The 22,172-nt window shown below is 33.6% G+C and overlaps 1 protein-coding gene across 1 annotated transcript in view; it reads right to left on the bottom strand.

The window, feature by feature from the left end:
• Positions 1 to 22,172, bottom strand: part of LOC124540233 (arrestin homolog) — a 166,633-nt gene that overhangs the window by 54,185 nt on the left and 90,276 nt on the right. The window contains exons 2-3 of the mRNA XM_047117701.1: positions 16,489 to 16,540; positions 8,272 to 8,436 (exon numbers count right to left, since the gene is read on the bottom strand). Of these exons, the coding sequence (XP_046973657.1) occupies positions 8,272 to 8,436; positions 16,489 to 16,520 (197 nt within the window). The 5' untranslated portion in view covers positions 16,521 to 16,540. The remainder of the gene's footprint in view (positions 1 to 8,271; positions 8,437 to 16,488; positions 16,541 to 22,172) is intronic.

Raw genomic sequence — 22,172 nt, 5'->3', positions numbered from 1 at the left:
TAGCACATAAACACGAATTAGGCACATAAATATTCATTGGTGCTTGCCTGGATGTGAACCCGCAATCATCGGTTAAGATGCACGCGTTCTAACCATTGGGCCATCTCGGCCTTGTGAATCATCTTTTTGAATCAGAATTATATAATGCAACTGACATATCTTTCAAGTACATTGGTTTATTATAGTTCTTAGTTCATGTCCTCTGTTATTAGTATCGAAGACAGGTCTAATATAATTGTTCTATATTTAGGAAATGGAGATTTTAAAGAGTTAATTATAAAACAACAAAAGTGTTTCCGTCGCTCATAATTTAATCGCAATTGACTTTCCAAATTACGAAGTTGTCGAAAGCGTTCATGTCAATCGTCCCTCTGAGCCATGGCTTACTTGGTACACGGTGGAAGTCGCTTCCTCGAGGAAAAGCTTATGATAATCCAAATTAGAATGAGAATATTTATATTAAATTAAGAAATCATAACTGAATTTTTCCAATTTAAATTTCCTTAAGGAATAAAATGTAAATTTATACCTCTTTAAAAACGAGCTAATATTTGAACAAACATTAATAAAATTCAAGTACAACGTATATTTCCTGTCACTGTTACAATTTATTTTGGAATCTTTCAGGACATTGATATACTTATACATACAAATATAAAAAGAAGATTTATTGACAACACTCAAATAATATCTTATAGTAAAATATTAGGATTGATTGATGTTCTATCGAGAGAGTTCAGTGACCATTTAGAAAGTATTTAAGTGCCTAAATATCCTTTATATTTAGGCACTTAAATACTTCGACTTCTTTAAATTCACTCCTATAATTCGACGGCATCTAACACGATCGGTGTGGTCTGGCGCAGAAGTAACAGCTTAGTAAAGTAAAGTGATTGAAACTAGACCAATAAGGGGACTGGCAAATCATTACTTTAAGAAATTTTACTTTGAAAAATCACTCCTGATAACATCAATACGCCACCGATCTTGAGGATTAAGATACCATGTTTTTTGTTCCTGGTAGACTGATTTTCTTGGCGGTAGAATGTAGGATGAGCGGCTGGTACCTATCCAGGCAACCTATCTAAGTAAGATGATCTAACATAAAGCCCTACCACCCAGTCCATTTCACTTCCTTATTTCTTTTTCATAAAGTACATTTGTTTTGGTTTCCATCTAGACCACACTTTTAATTGGGTATGTTTTAATTTATTCGTCAGTCTTGCATTTCGCTGAACATTTTCGTTGTGTAATAAATGAAATTAAATAAATCGAGAGTAATATTATGGAAATGTATAAGACATTCTTGAAATTTCAATTACATCTAATTTGAGTTTAAAAGCCCAAGTTTTTTTAGCGCTCGGGGATTCGCTTCACTGGAACCGCAACAAAGTAATGGAAAAAATATTATTACAAATGACAAGACATCTGATAAATGTGTAATGTGCAAGATGATCTGTGCAACTCCTGATGTTCTTGGTTTAAACCCCGAGCGGTATCAATATTGTACTAAATAAATAAATATTAATAATGGCCAACATCACATTTTTTACTCTGATCCTAATGTAAGTAGCTGAAGCACTTTTGTCAAGGAAAATCACTACACAAACACCCAGAGCTAAGAAAGCTAATGATCTTTTAAACTAATGATTTCTACATCGACTCAGTCGGGAATTAAACCCGGGACCTCGGAGTGGCGTATCCATGAAAGCCATAATGCAAATTTAAGACTTATGTCGTTTTCATACGGATACCATCATCGGAAAAAAATAAAAAAATAAAATGGGACCCCACGGGAAGCACTACCTTTCAAACAAAAAAAAAATTATCAAAATCGGTCCACCCAGTAAAAAGTTATGAGGTAAAAAAAAAAAAAAAATAATACAGACGAATTGATAACCTCCTCCTTTTTAAAGTCGGTTGAAAATTGGTTGGCACAATTTTGATTATTCTTTTTTATTATAAAAGATATACTTTAAGGGTAGTTTGGTGAAAGTTTGGTAAGGTTCTGAGCATAGGATCTATGACAAATTAAGGGAACGGAACAATTCTGAGGAGCACGTTAGCAATACTCGGTCGAATCTTTTATTTATGGGTTACTTGGATATTTGAATCACCTTCCGGAACGTGGTTATGTTCATGTAATTGTTATAATCGAATATTATAATCAACTAGCGACCCGCCCCGACTTCTCACGGGTGCAATACTGATACTAAATATACTAAAGAATTTGTTTATTTACGACATCACATTGCAAACTTCTAAAATTGTCAGTGTCTCTTTCCTATATTGTTCATGTATTGTATACACAAACCTTCCCCTTGAACTACACTATCTATCAAAAAATACCACATCAAAATCCGTTGCGTAGTTTTAAAGATATAGGGACAGAAAAAGTGACTTTGTTTTATACTATGTATTGACGGAACTCCTAAACAGCTTACAGTTGGGGTGCGAGTTGGGGCAGAATTTCTTACTCTCTTTAATCAAATTTTGTGTATATGATGTGATGTCATATGATGTACGACATATAATAGCTCTTTTGCAAAGTTTTTTACTGAGGTCGATTACAGCTTTTTCCAGGGTGGTACCTTGTAGTTTATGCCGCATGACTTATTAAAGCCGCATTTTCGAAAGTCTATTTTTGCTTTATTTGAAAGTTTCTTTTGAAACTGTCCCCGAAGTAGTTTATGATTTATATAAATGGCACGCTTAATCTATCCATATTAAGAAAAAAATGTTAGTCTGCATCAGCTTCACTTAAAATCAAAAAATAAATAAAATTTTAACAAAAAGAAAAACCGACTTCAAACAAAACACTATTTTAAAACAAATAAAAATGCACTAAAAAGTAATAAAAATAATTGCATATTTAACATATTTTTGAGAGTCCTTCTAGGTAAAATGAAATGAAAAATATTAGACTACTTAAAAGTCGATTTACGATTATATAATGTAGTTATAATTATTGCTATATTTGGAGTCGGTGTCAGCCAACACTATACTATATCTATCAAAAAACAATAAGAGACTACTTTAAGAAATATTATATGTTTCTTACAAATTACCTTTTATACGATATTATACTTCAATCAAGGCGCAATCGTATCCCTTCTTTCTTTTGATTGTTGAGGCGTGTGCCCGTGGCTGACACCGGCTCCAAATATAACAATAACTATAACTACGTTATAAAATCGTAAATCGACTTTCAAGTAGTCTAATATTTTTCATTTCATTTTACCTAGGAGGACTCTCAAAAATATGTTAAATATGCAATTATTTTTATTACTTTTTAGTGCATTTTTATTTGTTTCAAAAAAGTGTTTTGTTTGAAGTCGGTTTTTCTTTTTGTTAAAATTTTATTTATGTTTTGATATTGCTTTAGGAAATCGGAGTGTCTCTGACGTAGGCATCATTAGAACTGAGCAGAACTCTTTCCCTTCGTATCAGATACAAATTGTGAAATGCAGGGAATAGAGAGTGCCATTGTGTTTAAGCAAACACTTGAGGGCAATAATACCCAATAGTTTCATTCCGATTCATATTCAATACGGACGTACTGAATATGAAATATTAAAACCTGATCCAGTAAGAATTTAGTGAGTCAGGTTTTCTATCTAATTAAGAAAACGTATTAACAAAAAAGGCTCGATATAAGGTGATGGTCTAAATATCATCATCAGGATACCCTCTGTTGACTTTTATACAGAATAAATAATAAATTATATTTTATTATTGTAATTAATTAACTGGTGGATAATATTCTTGTATGTTGTCTTATATAATTTAGATTCCGACTCATCTAGATTAGCGGTTACGTTATACCATACAGCAAATCATGACTAAGAATGACATAAAAAAATGTTAAAACTTTCTTAAAATATTTCGATTTTTAGTCAAGATTATTTAAAACAATATACAGTTGATATTTTGTGTTCATATTCAAAGCAGGAATTTTATTCTAAGTTGCTGTCGGGCAACTTGCAGTGGAGTCCAGATTCACAGCTTGCTGGCACGACAAATGCCTAAAGTGGGCTTTCAAGCTCGAGTCAAATTTAGCGCAAGCTTATTTGGATAAGATTTTTCGTGTTTCCACTATTTAACCAGAAATATTTTACACATGTATGCTTTTATTTATACACTGGATGGAAACTTGGCTTTGCTCGGGTAAAACAAATACGCTTTATCATTTACTTTTCATATAATATAACAACTTTTATTTATATTAATAACTCTTTTCTTTGTCGCACCGCCAAAAAATGGAACTCTTTACCAGCACACGTGTTCCCCTCCTCTTATAACCTGGGTGCCTTCAAACGAGAAGAGGCATCTTGCGGGCCGGCATGGCGAAGGTGACTAGTGCAGCTCATTCTTGCTGTGCTTACTAGTCTTCTTCGCGTTTGGATTCCATTTCCACTTACCATCAGGTGGAGTGGAGTCATATGCCTGACCGGATATTATATATATAAAAAAAAATAACTGTACTAAACTATAATGTCGACTACACTTGTGAACGCACTCGTAAACGTTGAACATGGCTGTCCGTTGAACTTCATGTCTCGATTATACCAAATTTGAGGATAAAAATTATCTTCTAACGAGTCCTTAGTTTGAAATATACTTAGACGATATTGTTTAAGTATATTATAAACTAGCGATCCGCACGACTTCGCACGGGTGCAATGATATGACATTACAGTAGTGTCATCTAAAATTATCAGTGTTTCTTTACTAAATTGTCTATGTATTATATACAAAAACTTTCCTCTCGAATCACTCTATCTTTTAAAAATAAACCGTATCAAAATCCGTTGCGTAGTTTTAAATGTAAGCATACAAAGTGATATAGGGACTGAGTAAGCGACTTTGTTTTATATTATGTAGTGATACTTATATAATATAATATAATTTCCACCAACCCGCATTGGAACAGCGTGGTGGAATATGTTCCAAAACCCTCTCCTTAATGGAAGAGGAGGCCTTATCTCAGCAGTGGGAAATTTACAGGCTGTTACTTTTTTACTTCTATAATATAAATGTGAAAGTGGAAACCTCGTCACGCCAAAACCACTGAACTGATTAAGATGAATTTTGGTATGGTGATAGTGAAAGAAAGGATAATGGTTCAATTTTTAATTCAACCCTTGAGGGAGTAAAGGAGGAGGAGGAGAGAGAGAGAGAGAGAGAGGAGAGGAGGGAGTATGGGAGGTACTTTGTGTGCTAGAGGAAAAGTTTTACAAATTTCGAGAGTTTAATGCAGCATATTTAAATCCGAGCATTTATTTGAGCATGGCATGTATAAGGTAAATTAATATTTTCATATTTATTCTGAAATATTTGTTAAAAGCGAAGAGTATTTTATTAATTCATTTATAAATATTCCAATGTTATCCGATATTTTATTTGCAATTGGGAGTACATTTACATTTATAGTGTAAGCTAAAAGATATTTTGTTATTGAAAATAAACTAAATGATTTTTACAAAAGGCTTTTTTACTATTTATTAACAGTGTTGGATTCGAGGGAAAATAAGAGTTTGTTTTTCAACATTATTTATACTCTGGTCTATATATTATTTAATTTCTGGGAAGATTTTACCCGATGTGTAAATGAGCATGCCAGAGTTATATAGGTAATACTTGTAGCTTTAATGTTCCTATATGTCGTGTTGTATATACCCGTTCAAACCCCTGGCTTACCTCGGCTTCACTTGGCCTCCTCAGCGTAAATCTTGTATACATTGTTCACTTATTTTATTGTTACTATCCAAACCCCTTCATAATAAGAAGATATATTTATTTACTCACTTTACTTGTTAAATTATTGACGTCAGAATAAAATAAACTTAACAAATATTATTATTATGTTTTCCTAGTACACTAAGACATCTTGTGAATACGGAGTTCACTCTCACATACTAATTCTATTTATGGGTGTTCTTTGGTCAATACATTTATAAAATAAATACTAGTTATTAAATCAAATCATAAGCTTTCAAATACGAGAGGTTTTATTGCACACAGCTCAGGAGATTTTACAGTAACAGCCTAAATTTCCCTCTGCTGGGCTAAGAACTTTTGAGGACAAGGTTTGGAGCATATTCCGCCTGCTCCAATGCGAGTTGATAGATGAACATGTAGTAGAATTACAAAAAAATTTGAAATTGGTCATATGCAGGTTTCCTCACGATTTTTTCCTCCACCGCCAAGCAGGAGATGTATTATAAACACAAATTAAACACATGAAAATTCACTGGCTTGCCTGGGTTTTAACCCGCAATCATCGGGTAATATGCACGCGTTCTATCTCGACTCGTAGATAGTATAAATAAAAATTTTAACAAAAAGAAAAACCGACTTCAAACAAAACACTATTTTAAAACAAATGAATATGCACGAAAAAGTAATAAAAATAATTGCGTATTCAACATATTTTTAGAGTCTTCCTAAGTTAAATGAAATGAAAAATATTAGACTACTTAAAAGTCGATTAACGATTATATCATGTAGTTATAGTTATTGGTATATTTGGAGCCGGTGTCAGCCACGGTGCCCTTGCCCCAACAATCAAAAGAAAGAAGCGATACGAGCCCCTTGATTGATCCAGTATATTATTGTGTAAAAGGTAATTTGTAAAAAACATATTTGTTAAAGTATTCTCGTATTGTTTTTTTGATAGATATACTGTAGGGTTTTATTGGCTGACACCGACTCCAAATATAACAATAATTATAACTACATGATATAATCGTTAATCGACTTTTAAGTAGTCTAATATTTTTCATTTCATTTAACTTAGGAAGACTCTAAAAATATGTTGAATACGCAATTATTTTTATTACTTTTTCGTGCATATTCATTTGTTTTAAAATAGTGTTTTGTTTGAAGTCGGTTTTTCTTTTTGTTAAAATTTTTATTTATTTTTTGATTTTAAGTGAAGCTGATGTTGACTAACTATTTTTTTTAATATAGATAGATTAAGCTTTCCGTTTATATGAGTCAGAAACTACTTCGAGGACAATTTCAAAGGAAACTTGCGAATAAAGCAAAAATAGACTTTCGAAAATTTCAAAAGAGCTGTAATCGAACTCAGCAAAAAAACTCTGAAAAAGACCAACTATATTTCGTACATCATATGACATCACATCACATACACAAAATTTGATTAAAGATAGTAAGAAATTCTGCCCCATATCGCGCCCTAACTGCGAGCCGTATAGGAGTTCCATCACTACATAGTATAAAACAAAGTCGCTTTCTCTGTCCCTATATCTTTAAATCTACGCAACGGATTTTGATGTGGTTTTTTTTAAAAGATAGTGTGATTCAAGGGGAAGGTTTGTGTATATAATACATGAACAATATAGCAAAGGAACACTGATAATTTAAGAAGTTTGCGATGTGATGTCGTATATAAACAAATTCTGTAGTATATTTAGTATCAGTATTGCACCCGTGCGAAGCCGGGGTGGGTAGCTAGTTGATTATAATATTCGACTATGATAATTACATAAACATAACCACATTACGGAAGGTGACTCAAATATCCAAATAACCTATAAATAAAAGATTCGACCGAGTATCGCTAACGTGCTCCTCAGAATTGTTCCGTTCCCTTCCGTTCCGTCACTTTGTCATGGATCCTGTGCTCAGAACCTTACCAAACTTTCACCAAATTACCCTTGAAGTATATATTTTATAATAAAAAAAGAATTTTCAAAATTGGTTAACGTGATTTTCAGTTATTCACCTATTTGTCGCGCATATACATAAGGCAAATTTAAGACTTATGTCGTTTTCACATGGATACCATCATCGGAAAAAAAAATAAAAAAAATGGGACCCCACGGGAAGCACTACCTTTCAAACAAAAAAAAAATTATCAAAATCGGTCCACCCAGTAAAAAGTTATGAGGTAACAAACATAAAAAAAAAAAAAAAAAAAAAAAAAAAAAAAAAAAAAAAAATACAGACGAATTGATAACCTCCTCCTTTTGGAAGTCGGTTGAAAAAGATATACATATATTTCTCATTAGATGGCTTTGTGGATAAGATTTCTAGTGTTCCAGTTTTGAGGTTGAGTTAGCCAGTCTTACAGCAAGTAGGTACAAGGGCCATAACATCTTAATTCATAAGGTTGGTAGCGTTTTGATGATGTGAGGATTGGTTGGTATTTATTACCTATCGCTACATGTGGAGGTGACTTGTGAGCAAATTGCTAGTCCAATAGCCCATTAAAATAGGTGAATATGAAAGATGAAAAGTTCTCACCTAAATGTTAATGTGACTTGTCCAAATAACTTCTTGTTTTCCAAGCAATCTGAATCCACGTGCAGGACGCCCTGGATCTTGTCAATGCTGCCATTTTCTACCACCAAATCCCTCGAGTCCAGGTATAGAGTCAATTTGTTGTTCGGCGATGATTTCTTGAAAACGCTGCAGAAATAAAACACGTTAAGTGAAACTGTAACAACGTATATTGTGTGAAATAAACAATATAAGATATTTTTTATATATTTATGTTTAACAATATTCTTTATTCAAATCATAATTTAAAAAAGTTAAAAAAGCTATCTATATATAATTTACATTTGAAACCAGTGATAGTTTTAGGTTCAACAATAAAGTATACACAGTTTCATTTTGATAAGTATAGTGTGTACAAGTACATATATTTATAATATAAATTGGTGTTGTATATGTGTGTTGCCACGCATGTATATGTATGTGTGTACAAAACACTTAAACCATTCTTGATTCACGGTAGAATAATAAAACATGAACGCGAACTGTTAGAACTTAATATGCGATTGTATATAATAATTATAATATTCAAAGGATCAGAATAGCGTAACATCGTAAGTCAAATTTGAATAAGATCGTAAGTCAAATCTCAAGCAAGAAAAGTTCTTACAGACTACGACTTACGACATACCACGACTTTATATCAGAACTATAAAACGGCTACGTATAACTTCAATAAAAGTATTATTACCTATTTTCAATGGTAATTCTTACCGAAGAGAAATTTAAGAAAAGTTACTGTGCAAGTTATGTCTGTGTAGAATGGCGGCAAGAATACTTGGAGCATTTCCCCGTTGAATTGCAATTCTGACCTACAAAAATAAACCAGCTCTCCTGCCAGTGATAAAAAGGCGAGCTGTTATACTTTTAAATAAAGTTATTGCACTTCCACTGCAAGGTCCAAGTGTTTGAACAGCAAGTGAGATAAAACATCATTTGGATTCACGACACAGTATAAAACAAAGTCTCTCTGTCCCTATGTCCTAATGTATGCTTAAATCTTTGTAACTACGCAACGGATTTTGATGCGGTATTTTTTAATAGAGAGAGTGATTAGAGAAGAAAGTTTTTATATATAATACATGTTCAATTTAGTAAAAAAACACTGATAATTTTAGAAGTTTTTACTGTAATGTCATATCATTGCACGCTTGAGAAAACGGAGCGGGTCGTTAGTAAGATTTTAAAATTTGGACCTATTCTTCGCTTCAGCTTTATCCACGGTGACTCCACCTCTTAACACTCTTTGAAAATTACGTGTCCTCAAATTATCGCTCAATTCTCAAGGACAAGTTGTAAGGTTTATAACAACTTTTGACAGACGAATATTCTCCGAATATATTGCTTACTGTAAAGAATATTCCCATAAAAAAGTTATGTACCCGAGGGATAACATGTTTACGACGCTTGTGTCAAAGTAACGTCTCACACTATTCCTGAAATTTCCAACGAACGTATCATGAAATATTTAGACATGTTTTCAGAAAATCGATGAACATAAATGATTCAGATTAACAATTTGAGGTAAAACCTTTTCAAACTACAAGACTATAATAACACTTGACTTTGACACAGGGAAAATATAAATATTAAAATAAATAAATCAATGAAAAATGATATTAGCAATATTGAACGGAAAAATGAGAAAGAACTTCGATTTAATTACTTAAAAGTACGAAAAAGTTATTGGCTTAAAGAAAATGAAAAGCTCAATCTAAATATTGGAAGGTAATTTGTTTGAATACACTTTGCTGACTTAGCTAATTAGTCGATAATTTTGATAAATCGAAGAAATGGACGTAGTTTAACCCCTGACACTCTTCCTCTAAAGTAATATTCAAACATTACTATTGTATCGGAATACCACCCAAGAGTAGAAAAGGCTTTTTTTATGGAATAGGTTGGCGGACGAGCGTATGAGCCACCTGATGGTACGTGGTCGCCGTCACCCAGAGACGATGACGCTGTAAGAAATATTAACTATTCCTTACATCGTCAATGCGCCACCAACCTTAGAAACTAAGATGCTATGTCCTTTGTGCATGTAGTTACACTGGCTCACTCACCCTTCAAACCGGAACACAACAATACTGCGTACTGTTGTTTAGCGGTAGAATATCTGATGAGTGGTAGGTACCTACATAGGCGGGCTTGTACAAAACCCTACCATCAAGTAAATACAAGTCGCAAAAAATTATCGGTTGATAGCAAAACGTTATTATACAATTAGTAGGTTAATGTCTGATACCATAATTTATTGCTCATATATTTTCGCAACAGAAAGCCATATAAGTGCAGATAGTAGCGTTAATATGTGTCGAAATTCACACTGGAAAGATAACGGAGGCTTATTCGTAGCAGCGCTTATTATTGAAAACTCGAAAGCTGGGGTTACTCCTTGTAATAATACGAGAACAAACGACTTCGTTCATAAATATATATGTATACATATATACTTACTTTTATGCGATAGGAGTCTTAAATAAACATGACTTTTACTAAAAGGGTTCCAGTCAAACATGGAGTAATGGTAGAATTAAAAAAATCGTTTATTCTCTTTAACCCGTGACCGACGCTGATCCAGTTCCATCGCCGTCACCGTCGCTCCATCTACTTCACTCAAGCGTACTGAAGACGATATTGTCACTCTTTTAAGTGTTAGATAAAGCAACAGATGGTATCTGAGACATATCTTTTCATATATTAAGAGCGTAAGATATATAAGTAGCGATAGATAAGTAGATATAATTGCTTAATTTGTGTTTACAATTCATCTCGTTCTCGGAGGTGAAGGACAACATCGTGAGGCATCCAAACATCCAAACCCTCTTCTTAATGGAAGAGGAGGCTTTAGCCCAGCAGTGGGAAATTTACAGGCTGTTACTTTACTTATAACACAGTGTACCTTGAAATTAAAGCCGATTTCATGCAAATATTTTTATTCCAATTCGAATTATTCGATACCTCTGTTGTGTAACTAAAAGCCACAACGTGTAATTGCTATTTACGTTATACGAGAACGCGCTGCACAAAGATAATTACGACCATAAAAAAATGTGGCCTTCGCGTGTCACCGGGCAGATATAAACAATTTATTATTAATCAAAAGCAATCAATATAGAGCTGAGATGGCCCAGTAGTTAGAACGAGTACATCTTTACCGATGATTGCGAGTTGGAAACCCAAGCACCACTGAATTTTCATGTGCTTAATTTGTTTTTATAATTCATCTCGAGTTTGGCGGTGAAGAAAAACCTGTGTCTAATTTCAACGAAATTCTACCACATGTGAATCCATTAAGCCGGATTGGAGCAGCATGGTGGAATATGCTCCTAATCTTCTCCTCAATGGCAGAGGAGAGTTTTGCCCAGCAATGGGAAATTAACAGGCTGTTATAAATAAAAGATACAGTTTTGGTCAGACTAAAAACTTACTAATAGTCCTTATACCTCTCATATTTTCTTCCCTTGACGTGGAAATTTCCTAAAATACTTTCTTAGTGAACGTATACACCGCGTAGAGGCAATATGTTAAATTTCTAGTCAATCAATTATATTTCCGGAGATCTCGTGATGAGTGAGTCAGTGTTTTGCTTATGTAGCGTTAACATATTTTTCATAATATGTAAACGCGTTACACATACACAAGGGAATACAGAGCATCTGAGGAAAAAGGCGTGACAACATATCAGAGCGTCATATCCATCATCTACTGTCACGGTATACGAAGCTTATCCCCAAGGCACACGAATTTTTAAACCAACAATGTGTTCCTGATAATTGAGGATTAAGTGAAACCCGTAAGGGCCGAGATGGCCCAGTGGTTAGAACGCGTGCAAACCCAGGCAAGCACCACTATATATAAATATGTACTCAATTTGTGTTTATAATTCATCTCGTGCTCAGCGGTAAAATAAAACATCGTGAGTTTCCTCACGATGTTTTCTTTTACCTGCATGTGTCTAATTACATAGAAATTGTGCCTCACGTGCATTCCACCAACCCGTATTGGAACAACGTGGTTGAATATGTTCCAAACTATCAGTGGGTAATTTACAGACTGTTACAATACTACTTTAAGTGAAACCCAGAAGAGTTGAAAGAGAAAATTCCATTAACTAATGTCACCAGCGCGTGGCTCATTCATGAGCGAACATCATCTATACTAATATTATAAATGCGAATGTGACTCAGACTGTCTTTCTGTTTGTCTGTTGCACTTTTACTACCGATCCCATGAAATATGAAACAAGCTTAAACTCCCGCCTGTGTCAATATGTCTAACATTTGAAAAGTAACCCCTAAAACGCGAGCAATTCCGCTGGCGACAACTAGTATAGGATACATTTGTTCTGTAGGAGGAAGGCCAGTCTGTTTGCAAATCCAATCGTAGTCCATGCAAATGAAACTGTGATACAACAGCTCCTATAGTAATTAGTCTTGTCCAATCCATTATTGGTTTATTCGTTGGAGGTTGTATATGAGTTTAGCTCAAAACTTATTTGATAGCGTATAAGTTAATTATAACAACAACAACAGCGTTTGATAATAATTTAAACGAATTTAAGCTTCATTGGAAAAAGTTACCTACAGTAAAAAGTCAGACTGTTATATAAGCATTTAATGTTATATATTTGCCACTGCTGCTTCGACACTGCGAGAAACAAAAATTTTTCTTTACATCTTCGAGGCCACTACTACCCTTAAGAATAAAAGATGTTATATCTGCTGTGGCTGGTTTGTTCAAACTTCAAATTGGCGGTAGAACATGAGACGGGTGGGTGGTATCAACAAAGACAGCCTTGTATAAATACATACAATGAAACACCTATGTTATACTAAGCTTACTACACAGTAACTTGAGATTTGTTTGAAGAATTATCGTATTAGGTAACTGGAGTATACATTGTCCTTTTTTTATCCAGTCGTTTTAAACGCTCCATCCGAACTTCATGACATTGAGTTAGGGCACGAAAGTAGGTCAAACAAACGAACTTGTTTTGTATTTCATAATATTAGTAAAGTAAAGGATACCGTTATGTACCTGAGGTTATTATGCTAAAAGTTAAGCCAATATAATGCGGATGATGATTTAGTCCTGCGGATTGAGCTTCAACGCGAATGTCAGGGAGACCAGTCTGAGTATTTGAGTACACAAGTGTGTGCGCAATATCGAATGTTCTCTCTACTTCCTCACATTCACAATCTGATGGAACAGCAAATCCATTATGATCGGTAAGAGTATGTACAAGACCATCGGCTGTACGAGGCTTCTAACTTGGAATTCCGGAATGTCAATAAGAATATTCCGACGGATCGATAACTCTTCATCCACCCGATCTGATGTTTGAACCTGAGATCTAAGGCTGAATATCGAACCACTAGAACAATGAGGCGTTCAAATAATAATGTCTGACGAATTTCTAAAACTTCACCAATCAAAAGGCATTCAACTTCAAATGTGAATAAGAATTTAAGTCATAAAACAAAACGTGACAGATCTCATCGTAATGTAAGTGGTTGTGTGTCGGAAGTAAATTTGAACAGTGAAGCTTCCGCAGAAATGGCGCCGCATCCTCTACGGCAATCGTAGTTAATGCTTGCAATGTAAATTAAGCAAAACAAGGGTAAATCAAATCGTCAAGACTGTAGTGATTCAATACTTCATTATCAACATTATCATTACTTAGCTTTAAAACAAAGTAGTTTACCGCTGTCCGTCCCTATGTATGCTTAGATCTTTAAAAATTCAGAACGAATTTTGATACGGTTTTTTTTAATAGATAGGCTGATTCAAGAGGATGGTTTGTGTGTATTTTACATACACAATATAATAGAGCAATTCAGATAATTTTAGTTTCTAAAGTGATGTCGTAAGTCGTAGCGGTTTGTATTGTCTAATGTCCGAAAAAAATATTTTTTTTTTTAAGACATTCTGTAATATAAATTTAATATAAGCATTGCACCCGTGCGGATCGCTAGTATATAATAAAACTGTATTCAGTACAATTCATATTTTACAAGGTTAAATGGTCGAAGGAGTAATTATACTGAAATTGAAACTAATGATCATCTATTGAGATCGTTGAAACAAATGTATATTTTCTTAATCGAGAAACGATATTGTATCAATTTCAACTGCTATTACTTATGTATAAAAATATTATAAAGTTGAATCTAGAATTTTTTACTTGGTGGTAGGGCTTTGTGCAAGCCCGCCTGGGTAGGAACCACCCACTCATCAGATATTCTACCGCTAAACAACTAAAGTTAACGCTAAAGTATTGTTGTTTGAGGGGTGAGTGAGCCAGTGTAACTACAGGCACAAGGATGTACATCCTTGTGCCTGTAGTTACTCTTCTTTAGCATCTTAGTTCCCAAGGTTGATGGCGCATTGACTGTATAAGGAATAGTTAATATTTCTTACATCGTCATTGTCTATGTATAATATATATGCCCGCCCGCCAACCTATTCGATAAAAAAAAACCAAAATTAATACTCATTAGGGCTATATTTATGATGCCATTAATGACAATATTTTCATTAAATTATAAGCAAGGAGAACATATAATATAAGGTCATCTTTAAGTTAGTTGGTGGTAACAAATTGGTGTCTGTCAGTTACTTTCTTGATGAATTGGATAATATTTCGTTGATAGTAACTATTACTTAGTTATTCAGTGTCCCTCGATATTTATTTTAAATGTTTATTGAATGTTCGATTATATTATATTCTTACTGCCCAATGCATTAGCACATTGTAACGTAATACATCACTAAAAAAGAATGCGAGATCTCTTGTCACAGAAGATTTACTGTTGGCGTGAGGTTCGAGTGCTTTAGACATTGACTTATAGGTATACCGCTAAACAAGCTGGCCTAAATTAAGATCGGTAATTAAGCTGAGCCAATCGCGTAGATTAAGCATAATAGTTATTTCTGAGAGTATTATTGTGACATTATTTAATACAACTACAGTCACAAATTTAATAGTATTAAATAGATTAGACAATAATTATAACAACTGAACAAAATTATAATGCAAATATTTATCAGTATGATATATTTTAATTCATAGAGAATCTTATATGAAATGTTTTGTAGATGATTACCACAACAAGGTAATGACAATGACACATTATAAAGTGAATTATAGACTAGGTACAAAGAAGGCAGACTAAAGGTAAATGCGTGACAGATAGAAGGAAAGACAGAGAGGGAGAGTTAGAATTATTGTAGATCATAACACCCAAAGTGGTCCAGGGGTGTCCCCCATCATGTCTGACGGACCACTGGGCGTCCACCCCAGTGGTCTACGGGAGACATGATGGGGGTCTACGTAGGCGTAAATAAAAAAATGAGGGTCCATAAGATGTTGATGATTTTAAGAATGTGGTAGAAATGTAGCAGCAGGTGGTCCAGCGAAACCAACAAAATTTTGAAAGTGGTCGACGAGAAAAATAAGTTTGGGAACTACTGTTGTAGATGATTGGTGAAATGGAATAACCATTGAACTGCTGGCTGATTTTCTCATCAGAAATTACATATCGAACCTTGTATGTAATGTATATGTGTTTACATTTTTTTATTTATTACTTCTAATTACAATTGCTACCAGGAATATATCGTAATGGCAACATTAGAAGGTGGTTGGGCTTTATTAAAGCCCATCTGGGTAAATCTCCCACTCATCTTTATCTAGTATAATTGAATTTAGGTTTGGAGGATGAGTGAGTCAGTGTTATAGGCACAAGGGACATCATATTTTACTTCGTACGGTTTAGTTTGAAAGCAAGTGATGTAAATAAGCCAGTGTAACTACAGGCACAAGGGACATGACATCTTAGTTCCCAAGGTTGGTGGCGCATTGTCGATGTAAGGAATTGTAATATTTCTTACACCGGCATTGTCTATGGGTGATGGTGACCACTTACTTACTTACTTGGTGGCCCATATTCTCGTCCGCCAAACTATATCATAAAAAAATAAAATAAATAAAGGTTAATATTTATAACAGCGCCAAAGTCTATGGTGGTGACCACTTAACATCAGAAGGCCTATTTATATGACTATTTAATTAATAGGTGATAAGTTCGTCTTTGCATTAATTTAATATTTTAATTATTTTGATGGTCAGCTATTGTATTTGTGTGCAATAAAGTTCATAAATAAATAATGTCTTACCGCTGAGAGTTCAGCGCGCTGTCCGATGTCATTTCGGAATTCCAATGACTTTCTGGAACAATTAAGAATAAATTATAATCACAGTATGTAAATTGGAATAACCAATACGAAAACGAACGACAGTACATTCACACATTCGCTCTAGTAAAGTATCATCCTGTTAATATTCCATTCCTAAAGAAATGACCTTAAAGCGTCTTCCACGCTCGTTTTAGTCATGTATGTATATATTATTCTTTAATATATCCAAGTGACATATTTCCATCCAACATTCAAGTTTCTTATATATGTGATATGTATCACCAAACATGATATTTTTCACACAAATTAAGCACTTGAAACGTCAGTGATAGTGCTTAAAGTAAAGTCAAAATAGAGGAAATGTGCTGCGTTCAACATTGTCTGATCACTATAAATCTCGTGTAATTTCCTTACAACAACGATGGGCCGTGTTAGACGAGTGGCATTTTGTGCTTGGAAAAATAACCTATTTCATTTGTATTATAAAAACTAAAAGTAGGATATAAAAAAGTAAAGTAACAGCCTGTAAATTTCCCACTTCTGCGCTAAGGCCTCCTCTCCTATTACGGAGAGGGTTTGGAACATATTCCACCACGCTGTTCCAATGCGCTTTGGTGGAGTGATGGTGGTGCTTGGTTAGATTTAAAACCAAAATTTTAAAATTTAAATTCAAATAAACAACTGAGTTATCTGATCACAAGTATCTCTAGGTAGTTATCGCATATTCGTTAGTTATTCTACGGCTAAATAGAAATATTTTAAGTGCCTAAGTGTAAAAAGATATAAACATAAATAAGGGATGAACGACCTCTACTGTACTTGAACATTTTAACATTAAAAGTAGTCTTATAAATTATTACATGCAGCTTAGAGTAGAGCTTAAAGTAATCTATACTTATATTAATAACTAGCTTTGGCCGCGATTTCGTAGACGTTTGAATTAAACTGAAATTTTAAATATAAATCTAAAATAAACATAGCCTAAGTTATTCCGTATTACATCAGCTATTTGCCAGTAAAAGTCCTATCAAATTCGGTCCTGCCGTTCTTGTGATTAGCGTTTTTGTATATGTACTGTGTATAACAAAAATACATTTTTAGTAAAAAACGGTTAATTTTAGTATTAGAAAAATACACTCCAATTTTATTATATGTATAGATGAGGTAGTAACACTGTCTGTTACCCTTTTCAATTCACTGAACAAAATTTGATTTGATTTTGAAGTTTTAAAGCAACTTCGAATTCCAATATAATACAGTCAACATAGTCTGCTTATTAATATATAAAGCTTGGCAGCCAAATTCTAAAACGACCGAAGCCGAAAACTACAACTAGTTCACATAGGCTGTGTAAGATAAACAAAGTAGTAAATATCCAATTATCGTTAAGTTGCACTTAGTTTCTAGTATAACTTACATCATCATAGATATCACTTAGATTTCCAATAATCAATCCATGTGATAGTACGTGAAATCGTTACGCTTGGATGCTTTGCTAGCTATTTATTTAGCACCATTACTTAAGGCTGCGTTCACATCTGTTTCGTACAGTTTAAACGTCGTTGATTGAACCGTCAAGTCTAGCTGTTACCATTTATCAACAATGTATCGAGAACATTATGACTTTTTAATTTGTTTACGTTCTGAGGTAGTTTTAATTGTGGTTTTTTCTATTCGTTTGCGCTATCGGTACGATAACTTTTGAAAGTATTTTCCCGAAAAATAAGATAGTCTCCGCTTAAGCCTTTTTATTCAGACAGTGGGCTCCGCTACCACAGAAGGATACTACGGCCCTCCACGTCGATTCCCTGCGGAGCATCGCCGAGATCATTGCTCCCAGGGAAGTGTCTCTTCCATCCTCGCGGACCAGGATCTGCCTCTCCATGTTCCACGAGAGGCAGGCCTCCAGCGTAGCGTAACCTGAGCAATGTCCCGGTCCACGTCACAGTGGTGACACACCATCGTCGGTTCGCATCTCACACAGGTATTCTACAACCCAATCGCAATCGGAAGGTAGCTTTCGTCTCATCCAGGCTTTGAAGGCTGGCAGAATGACTCCGACGAAACGCTTTCGCATATATTGTGCCTCCCGGAAACGGTCAAGCTACGTCGCTAAACCTTTTTAACGCAGTGGAAACCACGTTGTTTGTTAACAGTTTTTCGCTGTTTAGCTGTTCTATAATTATTTATGTATATATTATTTATGCTTCTTTTTAGTAGAAGTAATCCAAACACTTTGCCTTCTGCAAAGTGTTTGGATCAAAGCAAGTTAAGTGAAATTGTATAGCAATACCCACAGACCTAACTTTATACATTAAAAGCAATAGTCTTGACATTAATTTATCATGACATACTCTCCCTGTTTTCGAATATCATAAATACGAAGATGAATTCTTAGACTGCGTTAGACTCTGGTAAAAGATGATAAGATATGACAAGAAGTCTCCTTGACTTGTCAGGGTGAGTCAATAATTTATTTATATATATTATATTTTATATTTATTTTGATGATCTCCGTGGGCGAGTCGTGTGTACACCGGTTTTCATGGGTACGCCACTCTGAGGTCCCGGGTTCGATTCCCGGCCGAGTCGATGTAGAAGGTTTATTAGTTTCTATGTCATCTTGGGTCTGGGTGTTTGTGGTACCGTCGTTACTTCTGATCTTCCATAACACAAGTCCTTCAGCTACTTACATTGGGATCAGAGTAATGTATGTCATGTTGTCCAATATATATTATATTATATAATGGTTTGTAAAAGAGTCTATGTTTAAATTAATGAATATTCAGCTCTATCATCAAAATTAGAATTAAGGCTTCAAGGCCAAATAAACTCACCAAGCCTTGGAATGCCTTATAGACTTTGTACACCAGTTATATAAATTTAAAACACTTACTGAAATACATTTTTAATTTGACTTGAATTCAATAATGCGGTTTTTATTACAGTCGGAGTTTCCCGATGATAGTAATTACTACTGTAAATGCTTCCTATAGCAATTATTTAAGTTGATGAAATAATAAGGTTCTAAATGCACTCACTTGTATACTTCCTATTAAGACTTGCAAGTTTGAATTATCAAATGTACTATACTATATATTATACTGTTACATATGTCTATGTCAGAATAACTTTCAGTACATATAAAATTCCTCACCAATTCACTAGCGAGTTTGCTTTTTTTTGTTCATTCTTATATAAATTATATTAAGTTTGCAAGTTTTTGTTATCAGACAGCAACACAATTAAAATATTTTGATTGAAAACCTTTTTTTAATATACTATTTGGAATCCGATTTGAAACGTCGATGTTGAATTTGGTTTCGATATCTATCTATATCTATATTATATTGTATATATAATACGTCATTACTTTTCAACCGACTTCCAAAAGGAGGAGGTTATCAATTCGTCTGTATTTTTTTTTTTTTTTTTTTTTTTATGTTTGTTACCTCATAACTTTTTACTGGGTGGACCGATTTTGATAATTTTTTTTTTTTTGAAAGGTAGTGCCTCCCGTGGGGCCCCATTTTTTTTAAATTTTTTTCCGATGATGGTATCCGTATGAAAACGACATAAGTCTTAAATTTGCATTATGTATATGCGCGACAAATAGGTGAATAACTGAAAATCACGTTAACCAATTTTGATAATTCTTTTTTTATTATAAAATATATACTTCAAGGGTAATTTGGTGAAAATTTGGTAAGGTTCTGAGCACAGGATCCATGACAAAGTAACGGAACGGAAGGGAACGGAACAATTCTGAGGAGCACGTTAGCGATACTCAGTCGAATCTTTTATTTATAGGTTATTTGGATATTTGAGTCACCTTCCGTAATGTGGTTATGTTTATGTAATTATCATAGTCGAATATTATAATCAACAAGCTACCCACCCTGGCTTCGCACGGGTGCAATACTGATACTAAATATACTACAGAATTTGTTTACTTACGACATGACATCACATCGCAAACTTCTAAAATTGTCAGTGTTTCTTTACTATATTGTTCATGTATTATATACACAAACCTTCCCCTTGAATCACACTATCTTTTAAAAAAAACCGCATCAAAATCCGTTGCGTAGATTTAAAGATATAGGGACAGAGAAAGCGACTTTGTTTTATACTATGTAGTGATGGAACTCCTATACGGCTCACAGTTAGGGTGCGATATGGGGCAGAATTTCTTACTATCTTTAATCAAATTCTGTGTATGTGATGTGATGTCATATGATGTACGAAATATATTTGGTCTTTTTCAAAGTTTTTTTGCTGAGTTCGATTACAGCTCTTTCGAGGGATCCTTGTAGTTTACGCCGCGTGACGTATTAAGTCCGCATTTTCGAAAGTCTATTTTTGCTTTATTCGCAAGTTTCCTTTGAAATTGTCCTCGAAGTAGTTTCTGACTCATATAAACGGAACGCTTAATCTATCCATATTAAAAAAAAATAGTTAGTCAACATCAGCTTCACTTAAAATCAAAAAATAAATAAAAATTTTAACAAAAAGAAAAACCGACTTCAAACAAAACACTATTTTAAAACAAATTAATATGCACGAAAAAGTAATAAAAATAATTGCGTATTCAACATATTTTTTAGAGTCTTCCTAAGTTAAATGAAATGAAAAATATTAGACTACTTAAAAGTCGATTAACGATTATATCATGTAGTTATAACTATTGTTATATTTGGAGTCGGTGTCAGCCAATAAAACCCTACATAACCTTACGTATATCTATCAAAAACCAATACGAGAATACTTTAACAAATATGTTTTTTACAAAGTACCTGTTACACAATAATATACTGGATCAATCAAGGGGCTCGTATCGCTTCTTTCTTTTGATTGTTTGGGCAAGGGCACCGTGGCTGACACCGGCTCCAAATATACCAATAACTATAACTACATGATATAATCGTTAATCGACTTTTAAGTAGTCTAATATTTTTCATTTCATTTAACTTAGGAAGACTCTAAAAAATATGTTGAATACGCAATTATTTTTATTACTTTTTCGTGCATATTAATTTGTTTTATAATAGTGTTTTGTTTGAAGTCGGTTTTTCTTTTTGTTAAAATTTTTATGGGGTTTTCGTATATCAACTATAATTTTATTTTTAGCTCTATATAAAAAGACAAAATGTGCATTTATAAATGTAGCGTTGAATAAAATGTAAAGTAAAGTAACTTACTAGCTATTCGATTTTAATATCTATATTTATTTGTATTTCTGCTAATGGCTGTGCATTATCGTTTACGCGTGTATTCAGTTAGTGGTCTGGTAATGCTTTATTAATTAATTAATTAAATTTATATGGTGATATTTTAAGAAATAATTACTTATTACTCTATAAAATAATGACGATAAAAACTATGCAGTCGTTATTGGTTGATTTTCATTGCTATACTTTATAATTTATTTTTATGTGTTGCTGAGATCTTATTGTTCTATGCTGATTAGTATTTATGTTAAGAAGCAATGGTAGTTTTATATTATATCTCATCCTGTAATATGACGACTGAAGTTATTAGAAAGATCTCTTAAATATAGTTTTAAAGACATATGTATATTATTGATACTGTAAATAGAGCAATGTCTTAAAGTGACAGCTTCTTGTTACACGATGTATGGTTTATCGAACACCATCATATAT

This window comes from Vanessa cardui, chromosome 2 (genome assembly GCF_905220365.1).
Source record: "Vanessa cardui chromosome 2, ilVanCard2.1, whole genome shotgun sequence".
Taxonomy (NCBI): domain Eukaryota; kingdom Metazoa; phylum Arthropoda; class Insecta; order Lepidoptera; family Nymphalidae; genus Vanessa; species Vanessa cardui.
Note: the sequence above shows the minus strand (reverse complement) of the source record. Positions and strands in the feature narration are given on the sequence as shown.